The sequence below is a fragment of the Prunus avium genome, chromosome 3 (genome assembly GCF_965620075.1).
Source record: "Prunus avium chromosome 3, drPruAviu1.hap1.1, whole genome shotgun sequence".
Classification (NCBI taxonomy): Eukaryota; Viridiplantae; Streptophyta; class Magnoliopsida; order Rosales; family Rosaceae; genus Prunus; species Prunus avium.
This window is the reverse complement of record NC_142286.1, coordinates 24,845,763-24,873,720: the sequence shown is the minus strand read 5'-3', so window position 1 is coordinate 24,873,720 and position 27,958 is coordinate 24,845,763. Positions and strand designations below refer to the sequence as shown.

The window sequence follows — 27,958 nt, the reverse complement described above, 5'->3', positions numbered from 1 at the left end:
TTGATTGAATTTGGAATGATCAAGCTAATCGAACGGCCAAAAATAAGTCATCACGAAAGGACCTTCTATAGTAGTCCTCATTATAGAATGACTCGAATGAGCAACTTGAAAAGGCACTATTTTGAACAGAAAAATTGTTGAGGTTACAGATGCAAACACAATAAGTAGGGACAACAACTGTAATTAAGACATAACTTCATATCGAGTATATATTTTGCAACTGTGCAAGACATTAAGAAAATGAAGCATGAGAGAGCGAATCAAGACGAGCTTGAGCAAGGATTCTTTAAATAATCACGTCGGAGAATCTGTTTCGATTTGCGCCAGCCACCCACACAATATGCATTCACTTCCTTCTGGAGTTCATCGTAAGAGAAATATTTATAAAGTTTATTGTCATTGTAAAGCCTCTTGAAGAAACGCAACATCTCCTTCCTGCTCCAAATCTTTGCTATGATTCCTTTCTCAACCAAAAAGTCTACATCTTTTGTTGATTTGATAAGGTTATCCAAGAGTACCAGAAAAGAGGTGATTTGATATCCAAGGCGCGGCTGACATTGTTCATAAACAATGAGGTTTCCGAAGAGAGATTCCCTATTCTTATCAAACACTATTATTGGTGGGATTTCCATGACTCCGTTTTCGAAAGTTATGTTGAGCATGGTATCACCTTCATTTCCACATTTGAATTTCACCCCAACTTTGCGAAGCTCTGTTGCGGAGAGAATCGCGTCTGAATCTCTCGTGCTTTCATCCGACTGGCTTTCAGGGTACGATCCAAGGAAAGAGTTTCGTATGAAGTCAAGTAAATGCATGTGTTTCACTGTTCCACTAGGCTTTGGAGATAGCCCCCCGGTGTAGGCCTTAAAAGTACTGTTAATAAGCCCAAGTAGGGAAGACGTTCCCGATTTGCATGTGAGCTCAAATAAACAATCAAGAACTCTCCAAGGAAGTTGGTTTTCAAGTAGAAGCAGATCATTTATGACTGCTAAAGGCATCCATGATGTAGAAAACAGACAATCTTCGTTGTCCACTGTCACCTCGTTGGCAAACCTGTGGAGGAATTCACTAATAAAGCAACCATCAATTACCATCATTTCAAGAAATTCGTCATTGCTGATATGAAATTTTTCTTCATAACAATCTTGACAAGCTTGTTGTATAGGTCTAATGGCTTTGACAAGAGACTCCATATCCGTTTCAGGAGTTGGTTTTCGGTCAAGGAGACAATGCAAGTACCATAGCTTAACTTCTTCCATGGCTTGAAGGTTTTCGTTTCCATGGTGTAGGGGCCCAATTGAAACAACGATTGGAACGAAAGCTTTTTCATTTTGCTTGCGTAATGTCAAACAAAGTAGGGCAAATATTTAGTTATGCTCAGATACGCTCATATTATTATTCTTCTCCAATATAGAGGTATTTATACAAGTACAAAGATGTGTTAACCCTAAATAAAATAGGAAATAAATCTAAATTACAATAGAAAATAAATATAAATTACAATATGAAATAAATCTAAATTATAATTGGACTAGACAAATAGGTAAGTAACTAAAATCATAACATAGTAAGGAACCAAAATCCTAACTAAGTAAGGACTCGCCAACACTCCCCCTCAAGTTGGGCAAAGATATTTCGCATGCCCAACTTGACAAGCGAGTCATAGAACACCATACTTGAGAAGCACCAATTGTAGAGAAGGTCTTTTCGTCAACCACGAGTGAAACAAGTGACAACATAAAGCAAAGTTCGCAGCGGAAACACAAGAGCAAACCCTAAAAAATAGGGCACATAGCAAAACACAGAAACCCTGTGAGCACAGCAGCAGATATGGCAGAACACAGAAACCCTGTGAGCACGGCAATAGATAAGGCAGAATACAGAAGCCTTGTGAGCACGACAGTAGATAAGGCAGAACACAGAAGCCCTGTGAGCACGGCAGTAGATAAGGCAGAAACCAAATCCTAAAAATAGGGTAAGGCAAGGCATGGCAAAGAACCCTAAAAATAGGGTAAGGCACGACAAAGGTAAAGCCTTACCCTAAAAATAGGGTAAGGCAAGGCATGGCAAGGCAAAGCCAAACCCTAACAAATAGGGTAAGGCAAGGCAAAGAAAGGTAAAGCCAAAGGCAAGGTCAACGGGCATGACCACAGGGGAAACACACTAGCAAAGGCATGAGCAACAATACTGGCACCAACAAGAGTAACAAGGCAGAGACATAACAGGCATCATCAACAGCAATACAAGGCATTGGCACCAGCAACAGCAGAGACAACTTCTCTTCACTCCCCTTCTCCCCCTGAAGAGAATGGGTCGATGGAGCCATATGATCAATGGTGCTTGAGAAACATGCACTGACTAACACTGAGATGTAGCAGAATCAGTCATGGCAGATAGGTGGTTAAATTGCAGCGGAATAGATGAGCAGCGGTGTCACTTGATCGGTTCATAATTGTATATTATTTCTTACCCTTCTAGCTTATGATTTGGTTATGTTTTTGAGTTAAACTTGTGCTTTTAATCCTTTTTGTGTTTATCTTTCAGTTAATTGAGCTTTAGGTAACAATGATGGCTTTGGAGAACATAATTCATGCAATTCAAGCATGTTAAGGCCTAATTTGGATGAATTGATGAAGAGCTTAAAGACAAATTCATTATGGCTACAGCCCCCTGCCAGTCCAGTTCCGTAGGTCATATTGCAAGCTTTGTTTCAGCAACCTACATAGCTCGGATGAGGCCACATTCTTCATGAAAGTTGCTCCAATTGGTGTGTACTATAACATATCCAAAATTCAGCCCCATTGGATAAATCTGGAGTCCGTTACCTAGCAAACACAGAACCATGCTCAGGATGGATCTTATCAGCGCGGAAAATGAGTTAGCAATTTGTTTCGGCCTTAACTTCTTCCTCCGACCTTGGATTGGCCCAAATAACATATGGCTGGAAAGAAGACATTCTGAACTTCAATTTAGAGTGCTTAAAGTCCTAATTTGATTAAGAGAAGCCCAAGTTGTAAGCCCTTGAAGTTGCTGGTCATGCTGACCTCAGCATGTGCTGGTTGGATGCTTGGTCATGGTGAGCTAGGTATGAGCTATCATTTCTGGTTGGAAGCTTGGTCATGGTGACATGAAGATGAGCTAGGGCTGCTGGTGGGATTTAGTGGTGAAGTGCATCAACCAATTCAAGATTTTCTAATACAAGTGCATCACCCATTTCAGATTTTCTAATACAAGTGCATCAACCATTTCAGATTTTATAATTCAAGTGTTGTATGCATTAGTCTTATTGAATTCTGATTTTCACTTCCCCTAGGCCTATAAATAGGGAAGTTCTCTAAGCTTGTAATAACACCCCAAGGGGGGGAGCTCTCAAACACTTCTCTAGAGCTCCCTTCCCTTCTCTCCCTCAAATTCTCTTAGTTTTGCTTTCTAGTTCTCAATTCTAGCTTTCTTTAATGTTTTCTTAGTTGTAATTTACTTTTCATTATGTAAATTCTTTTCTTTAGTTTCAAGTTTGATTAGTTTCCAAGTTTCAATTATGGTTTTTGTTCTTATTCATTATGCTTATAAGTTAATATGCTAGTTTGAATGATTGATCACCATTTAGGCTTGCATGTTAGCTATCTTGGTTTGAATTAAGAGTATACACCATGCTTTAATTCGAATTGAACTATGAATAGGAAGAGTATGTATGGACATTCGACAACAGGGATTAGATACATGCTTGGTTGTTTAAAATGTTCTTCTATGCTTAATGGGTTCCTAATGCTTAATTTTAGGTTAGACAACAAATGATCAAATTAGGGAATTAGGAACACAAGGTTATGACCACACACCATGGCTTAATCATACTTTAGCTAGAATCAATCCATTAATCTAAATTGAACTTGGGAACTTATTTGCTTGAGTTACTTTCTTATTTTCTTCCTTCTTTCATGTTCTTTGTTTTCATTTCTGTTTTGTGTAGGGAAACTAAATTGGATCATTCAATCACCAATCCCTGTGGAATCGACCTCGCACTTACATACGCTAAACTACCAACGGTTCGTGCACTTGCGAGTATCACAAGTTGAGGATGCAGCTGAATCCATTTTGGTGCAGCTGTATTTACACAACAAGTTTTTGGCGCCGTTGCCGGGGATCGGTAACATTGTTTGATTCTATTTGGCTTTCCTACTTTATTTTTTTTTTCTTAACTGGACAATTTCAAGTTTTAAAGTTAATGACATTAATGGACAAGTTGTGTTTGTAGTCCAACAGAAAAGGACAATTGCCCAACAAGCAAGAGAACTGGGTTTAAGTCCCAGCTTACACAACCCATTGGTGCTTGTTGCTTTGAAGCATGGAATTGGACGTGTGTTGATTTTTCCTTTTCATTTTTAGTTTTTTTTTTATATTTCGTAATCCTTTAATTCTGTTTCAAGTTTTTTGTGTTCGTTTTAGCAATTTATGATAGCTTAATAAAAATGGAGAGAGATGGCAACCTCAATCATAAGAATGGGGAGTGTGGAGCAGTGGGAGAAGTCGCGACCTCCAAATGCATCCATGCTCGACCTAATCGCTTCAAGGGGGAGTATTCCAATCTTTTCTCTTTAGTTGTTTTGTTATTATTTTAGTAATTTTAATTTTCTATTTCTTTTATTAAAAAAAATTAAAAAGATTTTTTACATTAGCTGACTCGTGGTAACTCCAGTGAGCGTCTCCGTCAATACAGTGTCTAGGAGTTCTTTAGGCGACACCTTCGGTGTCTAAGAAGTTTGGGTTTTAAGTGGGACCTTTGTGACCCCTCCAACCTTCCCGGATCCCCTGGCTGTGTTTTCTGAGGCCCTTAACTGGTCATCCATGAGTTGCTTGTATATTTGTGTGTTTTATAAATAATAAAAAAAAACAAACAAACAAAACAAAACAAAAAAAAGTTTAAAAAAATTGAAATTTGAGTTTTTTTTTTTTTTTTTTAATCCTTGTAAATTGCAATTTGGAACTTCTTTTTTTTTATTTATTTATTTTTCTTTGTGTGGTCAGTTAGTTGTAAATAATAATAATTTTTTTAAAAAAATCAATTTGGAACTTCTTTGTTTTCTTTTTTTTTGTTTTGTTAAGTTAGTTTATGTATTTATTTACGTGGTGTGGTTAGTTAGTTTATTTCTAAGTGTTAAAAACATATTATTTTTATTTCACTCAAACACTGCATTGCAAACAAAGAAAAAAAAAAGTAAAAAATTAAAAACAAAAACAAAAACAAAAAAAAAGAACATTCAAATAAATTAAAAATAAAAACAACTTCTTCTTCTTCTTCTTCGTCTTCATCTTCATCTTCATGGCATGCCTCTATTATCTCTTACTTGCAGAATCTGCAGCAGCTCCACATGGTCCTCATTTTTTCTTTGCAGTGCTTCCACGTGCTGATTGGCACAGTAGAGCCGCTTCTGCAAGTCCGCCACCATAGCCTTCAAGGAAACTATTTCCTCGCTCATCGCGGCACACTCCCGTGTTCTCGCCAGTAAACGCATGCCCAAATTGGTAGCCGAGACCGCGTGGAGCACAGTTAAATTGTGGGACTCCTCCACTGCTGCCTTGTCAGACCTCTTTGCCACTTGCAGATGATCTGTCGATGTGAGCTTGCTGCCAATCATGCCTTCCAGCAGCGCTGCTCTGTTCGGCACTGCCTCAGAAAAGTTCGGTATTACCTCAGCAAAGTTTGAGGCCGTACCATGATGATATGTGGAGTTTGGGAAGACATGGTTTTGAGGAGCCCTTATCTGCGCATTCGGTGGCGCAAGGGACAATTCAAGGTTGAGATCATCAAGGTGAGTGCATGAGGATGCCATTGTTTTGTTTTTGGATTTTTTGATGTTTTTCTCTGAATTTGCAGGAAGAAATGCGGGGTGCTCTTCTACTTCACCGAGATGAGTTTAAATAGACTTATGCAGATGAGGGAGCCGAAAGCACTTCGGATCTCGAGGGTGCTATCCTGTGCTCTTTTCTCTCTGATCCCTTCATTTCTGGCGCAAATTGCGAGCACGTTTTTTTTTTAAAAGGGAGCATGTCTACACTTTCACTTACTTTTGCCTCCCTGTTTTCTGATGTTTGTGTTTTTGCTTTTTCAGTTTTTATTTTATTTTATTTTATTTTCAATTATTTTCTTCTTGTTTGACTGGTTTCTTAATAATGTAGTTGGAAGAAGAGACAAAATTAAAGATGCGTCTTGGACACCTGGTGCAAGAATCCCAACTCTTCTTTTAAATTATTGTTTGAATTGCGTGTTTATTTCAGTTTATTTATTTATTAATTTATTTTGTTTTTTATTTAATTAGGTAGTATAATTTAAAACTCATAGGATATTCTTTGAAGGAGCTAAATTTTTGGTAACTCCAGTGAGCAACCGCAGTCTATACAGTGTCTAGGAGTTCTTTAAGGCGACACCTTCGGTGTCTAAGAAGTTAGGGTTTTAAGCGGGACCATTGTGACCCCTCCAACCTTCCCGGAACCCCTGGCTGTGTTTTCTGAGGCCCTTAACTGGTCATCCTTAAGTTTTTCTCTTAAAAGAAGAAGCAGTTATTTGTGTATTTACTTAACTAAAAATAAAAAAATAATAAAAATAAAAAAATCTTGTTTGGGTCTTCGTGTTTTTGTTTGATTGTCGTTCTTTAAATTTAGGGTCAATCGTTTCTTTGAGATAGCTAACGTTTTTATTTCCCAATTAAAGAAAAAAAAAACACACATACACTTTAAAATTAAATAAAAACTGAAATCATTTCTTCTTGGCCTTCGGTGTCTCGACCATAGGAGCTTTGAGTTTGGCCCTCTGGCTGTCCTCTTCCGGGGCTTCACGCACAGCCTCTTGGGGCTCATCACTTGAGCTCCCAAAGATCGCAATCTTAGCTTGAGCGTAACTACTCTCGCGATCTGCTTGCTTGCGTTTACCCGGTCGGTCTAGGTCCTCCAGCTGCTTTCGCATGTCGCGAGAATACAACTCTACCATCTTTGATAGGTTTTTATTCTCGTCCCGCAATACTTCTAGCTGGTGTCGATTCACCTCCACTATCCTTGACCTCTCCCTTTTTAAGCTCTTTATAGCACTTTGACAATCTTCAACCATACTTCGCTCCGCCGCCAACTGAGCTCTCAGCACCTCTACCTCATGGGACTTCGCAAGTAGGCGATGACCCAAACTTGCAACACATGCTGTACTCTGCACGCTCAGTGCCAGGGCATCACTCGTGACTCGGTTGTCATCCCTTGTCCCGAACACATGTATATCTTTGGGAGTCACTAAATTTCTGCCAACTCCAATAGCAACATCGTTGTCTAGGAGTATTGAGTCATTGACAGACACAGGCCCTCGTGAGGAGCCAAAGTAGGGCATCCATACTGGTGCTGCTGCTTGGCCCCGTGTTTGAGTCGGTGGAGCTAGGTTGAGATCCAACGAAAATGGGTAGGAAGAGGCCATTTGATTTCTCACTTTTTTCTTCTTTTCTCTTTTGTGTTTCTGAGTTTGTGGTTTTGTTTTTATCCCCTTCTTTTTCCTTCTTATAGATATAGTCTTTGACAAACCCTAGCCATTGCAGCGTCTAAGCATTTCTGAATCTCCAGCATTCATCGAGTCCCACAACCTTCTCGCTTTCCAACCGTACCCAACACATTTATCTCGACGTGACCTTTCTGAACGGACGCGTTCAGTAAAGTCATCACGACTTTGTATGGCCCCGTAATTTCTGCTTGTGGAGTCTGCGGCGCCTCTATGCGTCGACACGTGGCTCCTGCTTTCTGCCCGTGACTATCCATGAGACGACATTAGGGACCACGTGCTTTCTTTTCAGAAATCCCACTTTGCGCTCATAATTCACGTTTTATCTTCTTTTTAAAAAAAATAATAATAATAATAATAATAAAATGTGTGGGCTTCAGAATTCATTTTGGGTCGGTTTTTCACCTTGTTTGGGTTTCAAGGTGGGTTAATTTCATTGTGGGCTTTGGGCTTCAAATTTTTTTTTGGGTTTCAGAATTGTGTGATTAGGGTTTACTGTTTCATTTTTGTTTGTTTGTTTGTTTGTTTTGTAATTTTTATTTTTGTAATTATTTTATTTGTGTATTTTAATTCTTGTGTGTTTTGTGATTTATATTTACTTTAGTACCTTTCATTTCTTGCTATGACATTGCTTGTTCCTAATTTTTAAACATTGAGGACAATGTTCATTTCTAGGTTTGGGGGTATTGGAGTTTAGCAAGTAAACTTGGTTTTTCTTAAAATTTAAAAAAAAAAATAAATAAAATTTTAAATTTCTTTCTTGTTTTGAATCTTGTTTTGTTTAGTCACTTTCCGAACACATTTGATGAGATTGTGATAAATGTTTGCATGACTTAAATAAAAAATTGAATTTTATTTATTATTATTAATTTTTTTTTTTCTTGTAAATTTTTATTTTAAAAAAAAAAATTAATTAATTAATTAATTAATTTGGCATCGTTCTAGCATGACATGTTCGAAACCTTCTTTGCACTTGCCATTTGTTTCATAATTTTCCAATTAAAGGATTTGCATGACCCAAAGAATTGTATCAAGCATAAATTAGACTTATATAACCATATAATGTGAGCTTTTGAGCCTTGTGCTTCATTTCATGAGTGTTATACACATACTCTTATTTTCTTGTCATCAAAGTTGTTGTTTGATCTCATTATTCATTGATTTGGTTGAATACTTAAAAGTCATTCATTCTTTTGCAATTCGATTTCATGACATTTAAGAAATGATATTAAGGCCCTCTTTGGATCGTTTGTACCTTTCAAGCTAACCTTATGCATGCTTAAGCATGATTTTCCATTGTTAACCATTTTGAGCCTACATGTAAACCTTTTTCTTTCATTTACCAATTATATTTCCTCGCCTTAGCCTGAAAAACAAATATTCACCTTTCTAAGAAACTCATGAGCTTTATTTTGGATGTGTTTTTCATGCTAAGTTTGGGAAGAGGTGTTACATTTCGAAAAAACAAAGAGAAAAAAAAAAAAATCACACAATTGGTGAAAGAAAAGAGAAAGTGGCGGTTGTTTGAAAATTCATTTTTGGGCCTTCAAAATAATTTGGTGTTTGGAAAGGAGTTTGAATCAATGTAAATGAAGGTATAAGGAGTTTTGATCATGTAAAAGAAAAAAATCTAATCGTGATGATTCGAAGTCTTGTAAACAATTATTTTATGCTCTTACATTTTGAGTTCCTTGGACTTTGTATTCTCCATACCTTTCATTTCTTACTCATCTTACACCCTTGGCCCCATTACAACCTATACTAAAGACCTAAATTGATCTTAAATGTCATGTGGTTGAATTGCATTCATTTTTCTACTTTTAAGTGTTTGACATCCTTCTTGAGATCATATTAATGCAAGTTCTTCATATTTCTATTGCGAGTTAAGTCCCTTATGGTTTAACTCTATTCTCATGTTTATAACTGAGTGTGCATTATAGCCCTCTTCTGAGTGATTCATTTGTGAGAGGACAACTTTGGTGAGATTTGAAGTTGAACTTATGCTTTGTATGATTTTTGAAATTGTGTGAAAACTAAGATTGGGGAATTTGTTGCATTTGGCTATCACACTACTACACTTTGAGCATATTGTGTTTAGAACTTTGCCGCTTTGTAAATAATGTCTAAAAATTGAGCTTTTATTGTTAAAACGTTTAAGTCATGTGCATGAGTCATTTCTCTTCAGAAAATGTTCGGAAAAATTGTTTTAAGTTCTTTGTGTTTTTGTGTTTGTTTTTGTTTTTGGTTTTGCTTAAGGACTAACAATCTTTAAGTTTTCTAATTACTTTGTTTTACAGAGTCAGTAAAACGTTTGTGGGTATCGTATCTGTTAAACCCTCAGGAGACACAACTCCTCCTACTAGGGATGCCTAGAGGTTTAAAGGCTTGTTGCATATGCTAAATGCAATCGAGTTACCTACGAAAGTGGTTTAGTTAACTTCTAGTTTTGTTTTTAACTTTGTTTTGTGTTGTTTTGCTCGAGGACTAGCAAAATCTAGGTTTGGGGGTATTTGATCGGTTCATAATTGTATATTATTTCTTACCCTTCTAGCTTATGATTTGGTTATGTTTTTGAGTTAAACTTGTGCTTTTAATCCTTTTTGTGTTTATCTTTCAGTTAATTGAGCTTTAGGTAACAATGATGGCTTTGGAGAACATAATTCATGCAATTCAAGCATGTTAAGGCCTAATTTGGATGAATTGATGAAGAGCTTAAAGACAAATTCATTATGGCTACAGCCCCCTGCCAGTCCAGTTCCGTAGGTCATATTGCAAGCTTTGTTTCAGCAACCTACATAGCTCGGATGAGGCCACATTCTTCATGAAAGTTGCTTCAATTGGTGTGTACTATAACATATCCAAAATTCAACCCCATTGGATAAATCTGGAGTCCGTTACCTAGCAAACACAGAACCATGCTCAGGATGGATCTTATCAGCGCGGAAAATGAGTTAGCAATTTGTTTCGGCCTTAACTTCTTCCTCCGACCTTGGATTGGCCCAAATAACATATGACTGGAAAGAAGACATTCTGAACTTCAATTTAGAGTGCTTAAAGTCCTAATTTGATTAAGAGAAGCCCAAGTTGTAAGCCCTTGAAGTTGCTGGTCATGCTGACCTCAGCATGTGCTGGTTGGATGCTTGGTCATGGTGAGCTAGGTATGAGCTATCATTTCTGGTTGGAAGCTTGGTCATGGTGACATGAAGATGAGCTAGGGCTGCTGGTGGGATTTAGTGGTGAAGTGCATCAACCAATTCAAGATTTTCTAATACAAGTGCATCACCCATTTCAGATTTTCTAATACAAGTGCATCAACCATTTCAGATTTTATAATTCAAGTGTTGTATGCATTAGTCTTATTGAATTCTGATTTTCACTTCCCCTAGGCCTATAAATAGGGAAGTTCTCTAAGCTTGTAATAACACCCCAAGGGGGGGAGCTCTCAAACACTTCTCTAGAGCTCCCTTCCCTTCTCTCCCTCAAATTCTCTTAGTTTTGCTTTCTAGTTCTCAATTCTAGCTTTCTTTAATGTTTTCTTAGTTGTAATTTACTTTTCATTATGTAAATTCTTTTCTTTAGTTTCAAGTTTGATTAGTTTCCAAGTTTCAATTATGGTTTTTGTTCTTATTCATTATGCTTATAAGTTAATATGCTAGTTTGAATGATTGATCACCATTTAGGCTTGCATGTTAGCTATCTTGGTTTGAATTAAGAGTATACACCATGCTTTAATTCGAATTGAACTATGAATAGGAAGAGTATGTATGGACATTCGACAACAGGGATTAGATACATGCTTGGTTGTTTAAAATGTTCTTCTATGCTTAATGGGTTCCTAATGCTTAATTTTAGGTTAGACAACAAATGATCAAATTAGGGAATTAGGAACACAAGGTTATGACCACACACCATGGCTTAATCATACTTTAGCTAGAATCAATCCATTAATCTAAATTGAACTTGGGAACTTATTTGCTTGAGTTACTTTCTTATTTTCTTCCTTCTTTCATGTTCTTTGTTTTCATTTCTGTTTTGTGTAGGGAAACTAAATTGGATCATTCAATCACCAATCCCTGTGGAATCGACCTCGCACTTACATACGCTAAACTACCAACGGTTCGTGCACTTGCGAGTATCACAAGTTGAGGATGCAGCTGAATCCATTTTGGTGCAGCTGTATTTACACAACATCACTCCCCCTCAAATCCGACGATGTATGAGAGTCGAGATTTGGAGGAAGTAACACCCAAATAAAGTTGCAACACTCCCCCTCAAATCTGACACTGGTAAAGGGTCGAGATTTGGAAGAAGAGAAATTGAAATAATAGTAAAGAGACTCAAATATGCCAGTCTCGTGGCAGAAACAAATGCAAGAGGGGAACGTGGTAGCATACGGTTGTCCCATGAAGAAAAAACTTCAGAAAATGAGAATAGTAAGGGAGGAAACCCAACAAATCATGAACAGAGACAAAGACAAAGATAAGGTGCTCAAAACTGAGAAGCGGAAAGGCAACTCAAGAGAGTTGCCGAAGAAGACAGAGATCAGCAGAACAGTCAAAGGAAAGGCTCGGCGAGCGGTGACGAGGCTCTCGGAGGAAAGCAACAGCTTGGTGAGCGGTGATGAAGCTCACGGAGGAAAGCAACGGCTCGGTGAGCGGTGACGAGGCTCACGAAGGAAAGCAACGGCTCGATGAGTGGTGACAAGGCTCACGGGGTAAAGAGACTTGTTATGAAGTTTCAAAGATAGAGAAGCTGAGACATCAAGAAAGACCATCTGGCATACAAAGATGAAAAAATAAAAATTTTGGAACAGTAGCAAATAAGCATGTGAAGGCTAGGTGCGGTGAAAACACATATGAGAGGATGAACAAAAGATGGTGACTATACAAGATGAAGACCCATGATGGGTTAGGAATGAGGAGTGCCAACGACTCTCAATTTGGCAGAGGTTATCACAGGATCGGAACTAGGCTCTTGATACCATGTCAAACAAAGTAGGGCAAATATTTAGTTATGCTCAGATACGATCATATTATTATTCTTCTCCAATATAGAGGTATTTATACAAGTACAAAGATGTGTTAACCCTAAATAAAATAGGAAATAAATCTGAATTACAATAGAAAATAAATCTAAATTACAATATGAAATAAATCTTAATTATAATTGGACTAGACAAATAGGTAAGTAACTAAAATCCTAACATAGTAAGGAACCAAAATCCTAACTAAGTAAGGACTCGCCAACACGTAGTACACCAGGGATCCTATATATGCAACGATGAACTGAAAATGGATCCGAGGCCTGGTTAACCTTTTCTTGAATCGAGGATGATAACAATTCATCTTCATCTATATTTTCATTATTATCATCATTTTCTATCGGCACAGGTCCTTCCTCCTGATCATTCTCAGATTCAATCACGGAGTGGTCACTTGTATTGTTATCTGTTGTCATGGACTCCTCTTATAATTCCAAATTAGTCGAAATTTGGTTTTGATAGGAGAAAATTGAAATTAATTATCACACCCACATGTCAATAAACTACAAAAATTTGAACCGGTAATTAAGAATTTTGCAAAATCTAATTAATTTGAGTTTTGAAAAAATTAATATGCCACTAATAGTGTAGAAATGAAGGTGTGTCATGAACCATGAGATGTGGTGTGGTGGTAGCTCACCTCATTCCTTAACCATGAGGTTGGGGGTTCGATCCCCGCCCATGGGAATGGAGCGCATTTCGTGGTCAGCCGTTTACCTCCATTGAGAGAGCTCCCGCGGCGAAAGGGATTAGTCACTGCTGTCGGCGGTGGATACCCTTGGGTCTCACCTAAAAAAAAAAAGGTGTGTCATGGGGTTCAAACGTGAGACCATTTGCCTGCAAGTCAATGTCTTTTTTCACTGGGCTAGACCCCATTGGCTCCCCATGTCTTTTCACAGGGAAAAGGGAAATAGTAGATTCATTTTCCATGTTTGGTAATGCCAAAAAAGTAATTAGGAAATACCAATTTACTTCAATTACTATACCCCTCAATTAGAAATATGTAATTAAAAATGTAATCAATAATGCTTGCTTTGGTATTTTTAATTGTTAACAAGGGCATATTTGTAATAAAAAAAATGTAATCAATAATGCTTGGTATTTTTAATTGTTAACAAGGACATTTGTAATAAAAAAAAACTTTAATTAATGCTTATCTAAAGGCGCTTTTGCCAACAAGGGGGTTCGAACCCCTCTCTCCCACAAATCCACTGGGCCTTATCCAACACGCTGAGATTGAGTTTGTTAATAAAGCTACAACGTGTAATATTTATATCGTCTTTAAAATTTCCGCAAACTAATATTATCAAGGATAAATTTTCATTAAAAAAAAAAATTCCCTAATAATAAATTTAGGCATATATTTAAAGTTATTTATTATTTTATTATGGAGTTGTATTTTTTTTTTTTTGGTTATATATTACGGAGTTGTATTATTATTCACTATTGAGTTTTAATATTGTTCATTATATGTGATACTAAGTTTTAACTTAAATAGGAATTTTTTCTATGTGGTACTAAGTTACTCATATATTTTATTTTTGTTTTTTTGTCAAGCTCATATATCTTATCATATGTAATATATTGTAGTAAATTATTATAACTAAAAAATTATGGTGTGTTTAATTTTCTCTCACTAATACTACATATTTTCTAAAGACACAGTGTTTGTCAGGTCGCAACATAATCTACTTAAATCACTCAAACCCACCATGCCATGCATTTTATTCCAAGTTTTTGTGATAAAATAATAGATAATTGACTAAATAAACATCCTCTAAAGTTTCAATAAAAATTTTCAAGTTTTTCTCACAATTTCCGTGATTTTTATTCAATTTTTATCGATATCGATATTTCCTCGATATTGCCATTGATATATCCGTGATTTTGAACCACCGATATTTCCGAAACTCTTGATATTTTAGACCTTGCTTGGTTTCACATAGGAGGGGGAATTGAAACAGAGGGCGGAGGAAAGGTTTCATTTTCTCATGAGCCAGGAAACCTTTTCCATATCCACCAAACATTGACTTCCTATTACGAAGTCCTTTTTCTCATGAATCAAACGCATCTAGGCCCCGTTTGGTTCACGGAACGGATTTGAGGGGAAATCACTTGCCATGTCATTTCCCAAGGAATGAGAAATGGAAGATTCATTTCCCACGTTTGGTAATGCCGGGAAAGTAACCGAGAGATTTCACTTTGTTTCATTTCCCATGTTTGTTTTGAGTATGAATGAAAAGCAAAATTTGTATAATTTTTCAATTATACCTATATTAAATCAAATAAAAAATAATGCATTTAATGATACATTGTAATTCAAAATTGTTAATGGGAACAAAATGGTCATAAAAAATGTGCATTGAATGTTGGCTCATTTTCCCAAACTTTCCTATGAAGAAGGAAAACAAAACCCAAGTTGAGAGGAGGGCTTCATTATCTCCCTACTTTCCCATGTGCCAGGTAACCATTTCCCATGCCTGGACTTACCAAACATGGGAAAGCAATTGATTTCCCATCCCCAAGCCTCAAATACCAAATATTCCTTGGTATTATTTCATAAATCAACAACGAATACAAAAGGTAAGCTTTGTATACGTTATAACAACTACAAGTATATACATGTCAAAGTTGCAAAGGTTCAATGTTTTTGTTTTCTAAAAGGGTCAGAAGGGTCAAAACATTAAGAATATGACATATATATATATATATATATATATATATATATATATATATATATATATATATATATATATATATATATATATATATACTATATTTTGGTTGAAATCAAACTTGGGAGTGATTCCTGAAAAGAACTTGGGAGTGCTTCCTGAAAAAGAACATAGCATGTGTTTCTTCATAAAGCGGTTCTATGACCCACAAGCGCTTCTAAACTTTTCTGCTAAACGCTGTCAAAAGCGTTTTTAGTTGTCAAAAAACTCTTTTATCCTTTTCAGGAACACTCCCAAACAATATTGAATTAGCACCGATAAAAAATGACCTAAAATGAAGCTTCATAAACATATATGGCTCACGCCAGGAGCTTGCGCAGAAAGAGTTCCAATCTATTTAATATACAATTACTCTAATTTGGTTACAAAATAATTTAAGCACAAAAAAAAAGTCTCTAATTGAATTGACAGTTTTGAATGACAAAATAAAGTCTCTATATTGCTAAATTTAACCCTTAGAAAGAAAAAACAAAAACAAAAAAAAAGTGAAGGAACTGACATCATATATATATATATAGTTAAAAGAGAAGCAGTTGCTTACATGGCTATATAAGGTTTAAAGTTTGAGTCCAATTTGTTGTAGAAATTTAAACAGATTGTGATCGAAGTTTGATTCGATCTATGCTTTAGATCCTCTGCAGTCCTGCTTTCATTAATCTAATTACATCATCGCCGGAGGTCTTTTTTTATTGGGAAAAGAATCGCACGAGACGTCCTTGGACTTGGATTAATCCAGGTCTTTTTTTATTCTTGCATATTTTTTTATTGTAATTATTTTGCAGCCTCTTGCAGTAAACAAAACCGGTTGGCAAACAACAGTCCGAACCCATCACACTGGCCAAACCTAACCGATCCGAGGTTGTGGAAAATAAAATATTAAAAAAATCATATGATGATTTTATACTATATACTTGAGCTAAACCCATGGGTTCAGACCTAACTACTGTAATTATTATTAGTGAGGTCTTTATTTATCTCTTTTTTTTGTTTTTCTGTAGTGCATAATTGGTTATAGTGTTTGTTTTGTTTCAGCATTATTTATTATATTTTACCACAACAAAAATACATTGTTTATTACAATTGGGTCGGAGACTTTTGAGGGGAGTACCATACTTGAACGTTATGGAAATATTACACTGTACACACATAAATGTGTGTATAAAAATGATTAAAAGAAAAGAAAAAGGTGCTAATGGGGTCTAGTCTGGTGGAAAATAGTTTTGACTTGTAGATAAGTGCTAACGACGTTGTTTTGGCTCAGGTTTAATAAAAATAAAAATAAAAAATAAAAATGAACAGCCTCTGTTTTAACAGAGGCAGGCAGCCCGACAATTTCCTCCCCTCTCCCAAATGAGTTTTAGCTCATTTCTGTACCCATAAACAAATGTACTCAACATATGCCAACCAATATATATGTTTAGGTAAAGTACCGTGTTTATCGATTTTGTAGGACACAGTTAGATGTCTAAATGGTTTCTGATTTGTCTAATTTTTTGAAAGGATGATCTATGAATGAAGACTTCCAAAAAGTTGGTTTCGATCATTATAAATTTTTTTGTAGGTCTGCTTGGTCAATCTGCTTTGGTGCAAATTCTTGGTGCTTTTTGAAGCTTCATTTTGGTGTGCTGTTTGGCTAATTTCATTCTTATTTTTGCGATGTATGGGTGTGCCTCTACGCAGTTTTCTATTTTAGTTTTTCAATTTTTGCCATAGTCTATGTCGTTTGTTACTATTTTCAGTTTTTCAAGTTTTTCAATTATTGCTGTGTACATATGGCTCAAAGATGTTGAAGGCTTTTACCTTGTAGTGTGTTTTGCTGTTAGGCAGTCATATTTAACAAAAAATTATTTATTAGATCACGCTAGAATTGGTTGAATTTGATAACTCACTAAATTCATGAATTTTTTTTGGTGAGAGATTTTTTATTCATACAGTGTTATTGTAAAGTCTCCAATGTTGCAAGCATGAGCTTAGCAAAGTTGGCTAGAGCAGATGTGCTCCCCACTCTGCAGCCGAGTTCGAATCCCCCTCTCCATAATTTAGATTATATTAAAATATAGAATATCATTTATTTATGAAAGAAAAAGTCTCCAATGTTATTATATCCGCACAAAAAGACTCTCAACATTAGGGGTGGGCATAAAAACCGATGAACCGATCAAACCGAACGAACCGAACCAAACCGAATCGAAAAAGGGTATTTTTTGACTGAACCGAAAAAGTCAAACTTGGACCTGAACCGAACCGAAGGTCCACGGTTCGGCTCTCGGGTCTAATTTTTTCAGAACCGGAGGACCTGAACCGAACCGGTACATAATTAAATAAATAAATAAATCTATATATATTACACATGGCGTCGTGTGATTGGTCAAAAATATATTCATGTGAGACTGCTTGCAGCAGATCCCTCACCTTTTTTTTTTCCAGTAACCCTCCTCACTTCTCTTTCACTCAGTCTTCTCTTCTCTCTTCTGTTTTAATTTTTCGTTTTGTTTTTGACCTAAGACTAAGAGGCTGCGGCGCGCCTCTCTCTCTCTCGACCCACCTCAGATCTCCGATCCTCTCAATCTCAGTCGATCAGCCACCGCGCCGCCTCCATCACTGCACGCAGGTCAGCTTCTCTCTCTCTCTCTCTCTCTCTCTCTCTCTCTCTCTCTCTCTCTTATCTGTTCTATTTTTTTTGTGAAACTTTGGGGTTAAAGTGATGGTGATGATCTCCTGTTTGGGGTGGTCTCAGAGAGAGAGGCAAGATTGATGTCTTTCCAAACCTCTTCCATGGTTCTTGACTGTACTGTATATGTGAATGACTCAAAAAACTCCCGTATGCCTCATGGAAGTGCAAAGAGCCAAACCTGAGAAATAGACATTCTAAATCTAAACCAGTAGTTAGCATTTTTCTCTCACTAAAACAAAGTACAATATAATATTGCATTGAAAACTGCTTTCTTTCTTCTCTATCTTCCCTGCAGAGATAAGGTTTGGTCTGTTGTACTTTCTTGGTGGTTCTTATTTGATTTCCATTACTTGGTAGGTATTTCACTTGTAAGTGTTCCTAAAATTCTGCAGAGTTTTGTTCTTGGTCAACAGCTGGGTGTAAAAAAATTCATTACCAGTGCTTCAAATTTTGAAAATCAGCTTGTTAATATTGGATATAGTTCTAAACTATTAATTTGTCTAGTGCTATGTTTATGGTGAATAAATTAATAATTGGCTTTGGGCTTTGGGTGGTTTGGTCAAAAGGCTTGTACTTTGGGATTGAATTCAATATTGGGTAACTGAAACCTTTTTCATAAGACTGCTTTGTGTGAGTATTGATTCTGAACAATTTTGGGTAGAAGTACTGCCTTTTTGACAACCTTCTTTTGATATTTCTTTGATCTCTGTTTATATTTTGTTCATAACCTAACCCTATTTTTGTTTTCATTCACAGTTGTTTAGCATCTCTGCTGCTGAGCTTTGAATCTGTTTCGAAAAGCTTTTGCTTAAATGGAGGTAAATAAGTTTTTTGGATCTGTTTTGAATCTATTTTGTATCTGTTTTTTGGATATGTTTTTTGGATCTATTTTGAATCTGTTTTGTATGGTATTTCATTCACAGTGTGTGATTTAAATCTGTTTTGTATCTATTTAAATCTGATTTTTGGATAATATATATGTTGTAGTCTGTTGATGGATAGGAAACTCAGTTTAAATATGTTTTGAATCTGTTTATGAATAGGAACCTGCTTCTAATGAGGCTCAAGTATCCTACTTTGGCATCAATTGCAAAGGATGTGCTTGCAATCCCTACTTCCACAATAGCTTCGGAGTCTTGTTTTAGCACAAGTGGGAGAGTGATTGACTCGTTTCGAAGTTCATTGTCTCCTAGGATGGTTGAGGCTTTGATTTGCTCTCAAAATTGGATAAGGTCCGAAGATATATCTTCATTGCAATATGTGCCAAGCATCGAGGAGATGGAGTTCTATGAAACAATTGAAATGGGTAATGTTTTCATTTGTATAAGTATATTTGAATCCGATTATTTTCTCATTTTTATGTGTTCTAACTCAAATTGGTTTGATTTATTTTATTATATTTTGTAGAAATGGGGAGTAAAACATCCACAACAAATTTGAATAAGACTCTCCCTTCTTAAGTGTGATGAAGATATGTTGGAAGGTATTTTTCTTGCATCTTATTTTAATTATGATTTGTTTATGGTGAAACTTTGTGTTAATTCTTTTAAGTGTTATGTAGGTTGCTTTGTTAAGGCTTTTGGAAGAATGGATGCAGCTGATTTTTTGCAAGGATATTATCTTTAGACTTTATGTGTATTTTTGTGATGGGTTGTAATATTTCATAAGTTTCATTTAAATTGCTTGTTTTATTTGTAAGTTATTTTTTGTAATGGTTGTAAGACGTTATATTTTCTTTCCTTACTTAGTTGATGATTGTGTAAATGTGGGATTCATTTAGTTGTTTAGAAACTTAGATTGGAATGATGGATTTTTATAGGTTTAATTTGCATAATTTTAGGATTTGAAAGAGAAGTAAAAATGTGATTTGGGCTTGTTAATAAGAATTTATTAGGTTTTGTCAATTTGACAACAAAAAAAGGGTTTTGGCTGAAAGAGAATTCGATTTGGGCTTTTTTTGGCTGAAATTTAATTTAATTTGGGCTTTTGAAAATGTAAAATTGGGCTCAAGCCCAAACCGATCACAAGGCTGAACCGACCCGAGAACCGAATTCATTTCCGATTCGGCTCATTTTCGGGTTTTCATTTAAATCCGATCCGATCCGAGAACCGAAGCTTTCATCGATTCGGCCCACGGGTCGCCCAACTTTTGAACCGACCCGAACCGTGCCCAGGCCTACTCAACATTACAAATAAATAAAGACCTGGACTGGAGTACTTATCTAAATTAAACGGGGACTTTTCGGATTATTGTGCAAGTGGTGAGATGAACCAGTATTAATAATAGCTTATAACAATAAATTAATGTAGAAAAATTAAAAAAACAAGACCTGGAGTAGTTGTCCAATTAATAGGGGATCCACCAAATAATAAATAAATAAATAAAAGACCTGGGTTCATGTGGTTCATTTTCGCACATTATTCTTGGCCTCTGGCTGGCGGTGATGATGTAAATGAAACCAACACATATCTAACTATCTATTATATAAGTAGGGCAAGCAATTCATGGTTCACATAGGTTTTTTTGTTTCATTAATCTTGGGAGAGCTTTTTATCTTTCCTTCATCACTTTGTGAATTTGGAGAGCTAGCTTGAAGTTCGAAGCACTAGTCCATTTCCAGAATAGCTTCGAAATTCGATCATCCTCTTCAAGTTCTTCGTAATGCGTCTTTCGTTTTTTCAACATTCAACATTTTACAATATCTATGCTTTATAAGTGTTCTATATTCACATTTGGGTTTTTGTGACTAACAATCTTCATTTCCCCCCTTCTAATTAAAAGCAGATATAGCTGACAAGTTGGACTCAGAAAGGGAGTTCTCTATTTATGAAGATAACTAGAGCTGATGAAGGATATGACATGCCAACAAATAAAGTAAACAACAAGCCCGTTTCGGCTGAAAACACAAATCATGAAGATGATGAATCATTAGTTTCCAGCGAAAACAAGGTAAATAACTACTGGTTGATTAATATTGGTGATACGGGCGGGCATGAAATAGCAGAAAATAAGAATGTGATTGCAAATGGAAACAGAGATAAACTCTTAGCTTCCTTGATTGAAGGCAAGCTTCGCAAAGAGCCATTGTTACCAGCTCGTCGTTCCATATTTCGGGTCCCAAATCTGTTGCGCAAGCACAATGAAAAAGTTTTTGTTCCTAATTTAGTTTCAATTGGACCGTTTCACCATGGAAAGAAGAACCTGCAAGCCATGCAAGAAACTAAGCTATGGTACTTGCATTTGCTCCTTGAGCGCAAACCAACTCCAGACACTAATTTGGAGTACTTTGTCAAAGTCATTAGAAGTACAGAACAATATTATCGTAATTGTTACGAAGAAAAATTTGATGATCTGAGCAGTGATCAATTTGTCGAAATGATGGTGCTTGATGGTTGTTTTATTATCGAATTCTTCAGAGTGTCTGCGGAAGAGTTGCCAAAATATAAGGATGATCCTGTGTCGGCTAAATGGGTGATCCTGGCACTTCTAAATGACCTACTTCTACTTGAAAACCAGATTCCTTGGGGAGTTCTTGAATGTTTATTCGACATCACATGGATATCGGGAAGGCGTACTCTACCTGACCTTGCTCTCGGCTTCTTTTACTTTTGGATTTTCGAAATGAGGCCGGAAATAAATGGGGTGGTGAAAAATTTGCACCTACTTGATTTCATAAGAAACTGTTTAATCAGATCATTCGATGAAAATGCAGAGAAGGAGAAATCATTTTCTTGGCCATCGATTCCCTCCGTGACAGAGCTCCTGCAAGCTGGGGTGAAATTCAAACGTGGAAAAGAAAATGACATGTTGAATGTGACTTTCAAAGATGGAGTGATGGAGATCCCGCCAATAAGGGTTGAAGAAAATGGAGAGTCTCTCTTCAGGAACCTCATTGCCTTTGAACAATGTGAACCAAATATCATAAACTCCACAACTCACATTTCCTCTTATGCTTTTCTGATGGATAATCTTATAAACTCCAGCAAAGACATAGAGTTTCTAGTTGAGAAAGAGATCATGAAGACCTTTCTGAGCTCGGAGGACACTGCCTCTTTCTTCAACAGGCTTAACAATGATGCCGATTTCTGCGGTTTCTCTTACGAGGAGCTATTCGAGAAGGTGAAACAATATCATCAGGGTCGCTGGCACAGATGGCGAACAAGTCTCGGACGCGATTATTTTAGCAATCCTTGGTCAATCATCTCTTTCGTTGCCGCCCTCGTCATTCTAGCTCTTACTCTCATACAAACCGTATATTCCATTCTCTCCTACCAGTCCAAGTAGAAATTTTTACTATGTTTTTTAGTTTACTTTATTGCCATGTCTTGTGCTACTGTATTGTTGATGTATTTGTCTATGACCAAAATAAAGCCATTTGTAATTGATTAGTTGTTTGGGTGTACTTTTGTAATTTTGAGCACGTATATAATTATCACCAATGAGTACTTCAATTAAATTTGTTTCTCACTGGGTAATCTCTCGGAATTTTTCCTGTGGTGCATACATTCAATTTGCTTTTATCTATAGATGTGTGACCTTTAAGCCCTCATGTAATAAATCAAACTAATTAAAGATATGTTTCACCCTTTGCACAGAGAGAAAACCTACAGAGCGAAAGGAAAAAAGAGAGAGAACTCAGCCGCCATCTCTTGGGGTTGGTAGCTTCCCTGTTTCATCCCCTCATCCCCTCCCTTCTCCTCTCTCTCCCTCCTCCTTTCTCAGCCTTCCCCTCTCTCTACCTCCTCCTTCCATTTTTTCCTTTTGCCCCGTTGTTGATGCTTTGTTGGTTTGGTTGGTTTGTTTGTCTGCGCTTGGTTGTGTTGTTTGTTTCTTTTTGTAGATTTGAGATCCCTGTTGTATATTTACTTTAGATCTGTGGTTCATTTCTATATGTGATTTGAACACAAACAAGGTGACTGAGCGGCTTGTGTTTGTAGTTGTTCAAGTTGCAATAATTCCATCACACTTTGTGAATTGGGTGTTTATTTGTGTTTTAGTCTCTACTTGTATTCTACTTGTGCGAGTTTGTTGTAGTTGTATTTGTAATTTTGGGCGTTGTATTCCATGTCATGTGACTATCGTGTTGAAATTTGGTCTTTTAGGGTTATTAGTGGAGATACAAGTTTTACGATGTCGCCGGTGTATCCATCTTTGAGACCAATTATTTAATACAATTATCGCTAATTTGAAAAGAAAAAAAAAAGAAAAAAAGAAAGAAAGTGGTTACCAATAAACAATAAGGACAACAATTATTGGGAAGGAGCAGAAAATTGTTAGCATCATTTTGTAAAGGAAGCATTTTTGTGCACCACTACTTTTTTTGTTCACATAGTTTCAAAAAACGACAACTACTTTGTTTAGGCATATTTTTTGAAATGTCCCTTGTGTTTTGCAATATGTCTCTGTTTGCCCCCTAAACTTTAAAATGACCACACTTCCCAAATGAAATTTTGTTTTGTGAGCCACATTACCTATCCGTTAATTTGAGCTGAAAAACCGTTAACTTGTTGACAATGCATGGGTATTTTGGTAATTTTAACTATTTAACATTCCAAATATCAAATTAAATAAAGAATACTAACCCAAAAAAAAGAAGAAGGGAGAAACTTGTTGTCAGGTACCAAAGAGAGAGAGAGAGAGAGAAATAAGAAGTCTAATAGCCAAAAGAGAAGAGAGAAGATATGGGACCACCTAGATGGGCAACATATGTGTAGGATTTGCTTTTAATTTCTTTTTTAAAATTTAGGATGGGCTTATAACACATGTAGGTTTTCATTTATTATATAAATTTGGGCTACCCTCACTACTACAAAAAGGGCAAAAGACGACGGTAGAACAAAAAACCGTCGTTGTTTTTAAAAAGACAACGGTAACAAAAAACCGTCGTGGATAAGTGACTTAAACAACTAAAAAATGGAGATACTGTTGAGAATTTTTTTATAACGACGCACACAAATAAAAAAGTGTCGTCTTATTAAAAAGCTTTTCTTTAGAGTTAAAATCTGACCAAAAAACAACGACAGCAGGTATGACAAGCGTCGTCTTTTAAAAATCAAGTGTCCTTTTTTTGGTAAAGACATGGTTGTTTTGAAAGAACTGTCGTCTATTATATGTAAAGATGACGGTTTTTTTATAAAAAGGGTCGTCTATTATTAAGTAAAGACGACGGTTTTTTATAAAAAGGGTCGTCTATTATAAGTAAAGACGACGATTTTTTTATAAAAAGGGTCGTCTATTATATGTAAAGACGACGGTTTTTTTATAAAAATGGTCGTCTATTATATGTAAAGACGACGGTTTTTTATAAAAAGGGTCGTCTATTATATGTAAAGACGACGGTTTTTTATAAAAAGGGTCGTCTATTATATGTAAAGACGACGGTTTTTTATAAAAAGGGTCGTCTATTATGAAGTAAAGACGACGGTTTTTTAATAAAAAGGGTTGTCTATTATATGTAAAGACGACGGTTTGAAAAATAGCGTCGTTTGAAAAACCTTTTACGTCGCTTTTTAAAAAACTATGACGTTGTTATGTGTGTACAACGTCATTTTAAAGAAATCATGGTTTAGAAATGCCCTCTTCGATAATCATCGACGGAAAACAAAAAAACCGTCGTTAACAATATAAATAAACATGACGCTTATTACATCTATACCCTAAACCCTAAACCCTAAACCCTAAACCATAAAATATAAACCCTAAATTATATATATATGTTTAAATAATTTTAGAAAAGGGATTATGGTTTTACGGCCTAATATATATTAACCATAAACCCTAAACCCCAAAAATAAACCTTTATCCCCCTAAACCATTAAAGTATAAGTGATGTTGTGACTCATGAAAACATTTTTCTTTTTGGTGGTAATTTTAAATTTGTATAACTCAAACTTAATTTTTTAAAGCTTAAGGGGGAAGAAAATATCTCAATAACTTCATAGGAGTTGACGTTGCATTTTTTGGATTTATTTTAAATTTATTATGAATATTTCGAATTAAATATAATAAAATATTATTAATAAAACCCACAAACCACGTCGGCATTAAGAAATTAAAGACATTGTAAATCATAATAAACGACTTAATTTTAAAACAAACGAATGACGGATTATGTAAAGACGACGGTTTTTTATGAAAAGGGTCGTCTATTATATGTAAAGATGACGGTTTTTTTTTAAAAGGGTCGTCTATTATATGTAAAGATGACGATTTTTTTATAAAAAGCGTCGTCTTTTAAAACACGCTAAAAAAAGGCCGCTTAAGTGAATTCGCGCTCGATAAATTTTCAAATTTTCCCCCGTCTTTGAAAACCTTATCTCTCATTAACAAGCGTCGTCTTTTAAAACACGCTAAAAAAAGGCCACTTAAGTGAATTCGCGCTCGACAAATTTTCAGATTTTCCCCCGTCTCTGAAAACTTTATCTCCCCCTCCTTGAAACCTCCTGAGCTCCTCTCTTCTTGCAACCCTCCTGAGCTATCTGAAACACTCCATCTCTCACCTTTCTACTCCTCATACGTACCTACCAGCCATCGACGCCATCGAAGCAGCGACGCCGTCAACACCATCGACGCAGCGACGCCATCAACGCCATCGTTCTTCGCATCAGTCATCACTAGCCGCCATCGACGCCATATTCACAGTCAACGACGACGATGTCCTTGAAAACTTATCTAGAGACCTTGCGAGATGGGAAAATCCTAGAACATCAGATCTGGTCTTCGATGTCGCCTGAGGTTCGATGACAGATCTCCATCACGCCTTCTTGGTGAGCTCTCGCCATCCACGTCACAGAAGCAACTCTAAGTTAGTCAAAATGTTCTTCTGTATTGTGTTACAAATGAACTTTTCCTGCATAAGCTTATGCTTGTATAGATGATGCATATTTTTTGTTAGTTAAGATGACCTTGAAAACAGATCTAGAGACCTTGCGAGATGGGAAAATCCTAGAACATCAGATTTGGTCTTCGATGTCGCTTGAGGTTCGATGATAGATCTCCATCGCGCCTTCTTGGTGAGCTCGCCATCCACGTCACAAAAGAAACTCTAAGTTAGTCAAAATGTTCTTCTGTATTGTGTTACAAATGAACTTTTCCTGCATAAGCTTATGCATATTTTTTGTTAGTTAAAATGACAGCAAGATAATGTAATCTTATTGTGATTTTTGATTGCTCAGGTAAGATGACATGGCAAATAGGTGCTGCATAGCTTATATCAAGTGTAGCTCAAAGGCCAAGATGACAACTTAGAAGAATATAAGATCCATTTGACCAAGATGACTTAGAACACTACTCCAAGATGACAGCTGAATGTGGAGAACAAGTACAAATTGTGGAAGATACAACAACCATAGGTTAATGCTTTGGATATGGTATTTTGTAATTATAGGTTATAATGTTATAAATATGGTATTTTGTATGGATATAGTAGGAATCAAGATTGGTAAACAATGTAATTACAATTGAATCTTCAAGTTTTATGAAAGAAATAATTTTTTAGGATATCTAAAATGAAATTAGTACATCATTTTTACAGATAATAAACGGCGATTTTTTGGAACAAAACCATCTTTTTTAGATTTAATAGACGTCTTTGGATATAATAAATGACGGTTTTTCAGAAAAAGTGTCATCTTTACATTTAAATAGACGACGGTTTTTTCAGAAAAAGTGTCGTCTTTACATTTAAATAGACGACGGTTTTTCAGAAAAAGTGTCGTCTTTACATTAAATAGACGACGGTTTTTTCAGAAAAAGTGTCGTCTTTACATTAAATAGATGACGATTTTTTCAGAAAAAGTGTCGTCTTTATATTTAATAGACGACGGTTCTATAAAAAAAAAGTGTCGTCTTTACATTCAATAACGACGGTTTTTTCAGAAAAAGTATCGTCTTTACATGTAATAGACGACGGTTCTTTTAAAAACCGTCGTTTTTACATATAATAGACGACGGTGAATTACCGTCGTAGTTTGACTTTCAAAAAGACGACTGTCGATTTAACGACGGTTTGAAAAAGAAAAAGACGACGGCGTTTTCCCGTCATCTATTTCAATTTTTGTAGTAGTACCTGTGCATAGACTGAGAAATAAAGTTATAATTCATCCCTAATTAATTTCAACAAAATCCCAAAATTATAATTCATCCATAATTAAACCATAGAATACTCATTTTTAAATTAAAACTATAATTAAAGATATATAGCAAAGGAAAGAATGAAAATAATACTTGTTGTTGACAAAAGGAAAGGAGAAGATGTTGTTGCCAAGTTTCCCACCTAAGATAATAGAAGATGTAGCCAATAGAGGGAGAATTTGACCCCAAAAAAAGAAGGGAGAAACTTGTTGTTGTCAGGTACCAAAGAGAGAGAGAAATAAGAAGTCTAATAGCCAAAAGAGGAGAGAGAAGATATGGGACCACCTAGATGGGGTGTAGGATTTGCTTTTAATTTCTTTTTTAAATTTTAGGATGGGCTTATAACACATGTAGGTTTTCTTTTATTATATAAATTTGGGCTGCCCTGTGCATAGCACGTCCTAAGAAGCATACTAGACTGAGAAATAAAGTTGTTACTGGTGATGTCCATCCTTTCATAGACTTGCAACAAAGAGCAAGTTATGCTCTAATTAAGCTGGTCATGTCAAAGCTTTGGCCTTATTCCGTTTTTGTTCCCTTCACAATTGCCAGCTAAGCTAGATATTACTCTATTACAAGAATTATTGTATTAAACTTTGAAAGTCAATCAATTTCCCGCATAATGGAGTAACAATCCATAAAGTCTGCACATGAGCAATGGATCACTGGCATTTCACAAGCATGCATAAAATACTCTTTGTCTAATGCAGTGTTTCAAAGATTCAACCACTGACTTTTCAATCAAATTTTAATAATTTGAATTAAATTATTTATCAAAAAAGCTAGAATAAAGTAAACTGAAAAACATGAAGTCAATAACCTGAAACTTGAGTTTACAAAAGGGACT

At 35.9% G+C, this 27,958-nt stretch overlaps 2 protein-coding genes and 1 long non-coding RNA gene across 4 annotated transcripts; 2 read left to right on the top strand and 1 right to left on the bottom strand.

Annotated features, from left to right (window-relative positions):
- Nucleotides 1–260: 260 nt before the first annotated feature.
- Nucleotides 261–12,985, bottom strand: LOC148295781 (UPF0481 protein At3g47200-like). Its single transcript, XM_088250108.1, has 3 exons — nucleotides 12,776–12,985; nucleotides 11,514–11,516; nucleotides 261–1,334 (listed from the first exon to the last, which is right to left on the bottom strand). The coding sequence occupies exons 1-3, from the start codon at nucleotides 12,983–12,985 to the stop codon at nucleotides 261–263; spliced, it is 1,287 nt and encodes a 428-aa protein (XP_088106234.1).
- Nucleotides 12,986–17,544: 4,559 nt separating this feature from the next.
- LOC148295780 (uncharacterized) lies at nucleotides 17,545–19,772 on the top strand. Its single transcript, XR_015834815.1, has 5 exons — nucleotides 17,545–17,915; nucleotides 18,735–18,796; nucleotides 19,022–19,284; nucleotides 19,386–19,461; nucleotides 19,540–19,772. It is a non-coding gene; the product is annotated as an uncharacterized LOC148295780 (long non-coding RNA).
- Nucleotides 19,773–20,497: 725 nt separating this feature from the next.
- On the top strand, nucleotides 20,498–22,410 carry LOC110754565 (UPF0481 protein At3g47200-like). 2 transcript variants are annotated; one of them, XM_021955642.2, is made up of 2 exons: nucleotides 20,498–20,637; nucleotides 20,764–22,410. In XM_021955642.2, exon 2 carries the CDS (start codon nucleotides 20,806–20,808, stop codon nucleotides 22,261–22,263), a length of 1,458 nt encoding a protein of 485 aa, XP_021811334.2. In that variant the 5' UTR covers nucleotides 20,498–20,637; nucleotides 20,764–20,805; the 3' UTR covers nucleotides 22,264–22,410. The 2 variants fall into 2 exon arrangements, with proteins under 2 accessions (XP_021811334.2, XP_088107388.1); XM_088251262.1 differs by having other exon boundaries at nucleotides 20,761–22,410.
- The last annotated feature ends 5,548 nt before the right edge of the window (nucleotides 22,411–27,958 follow it).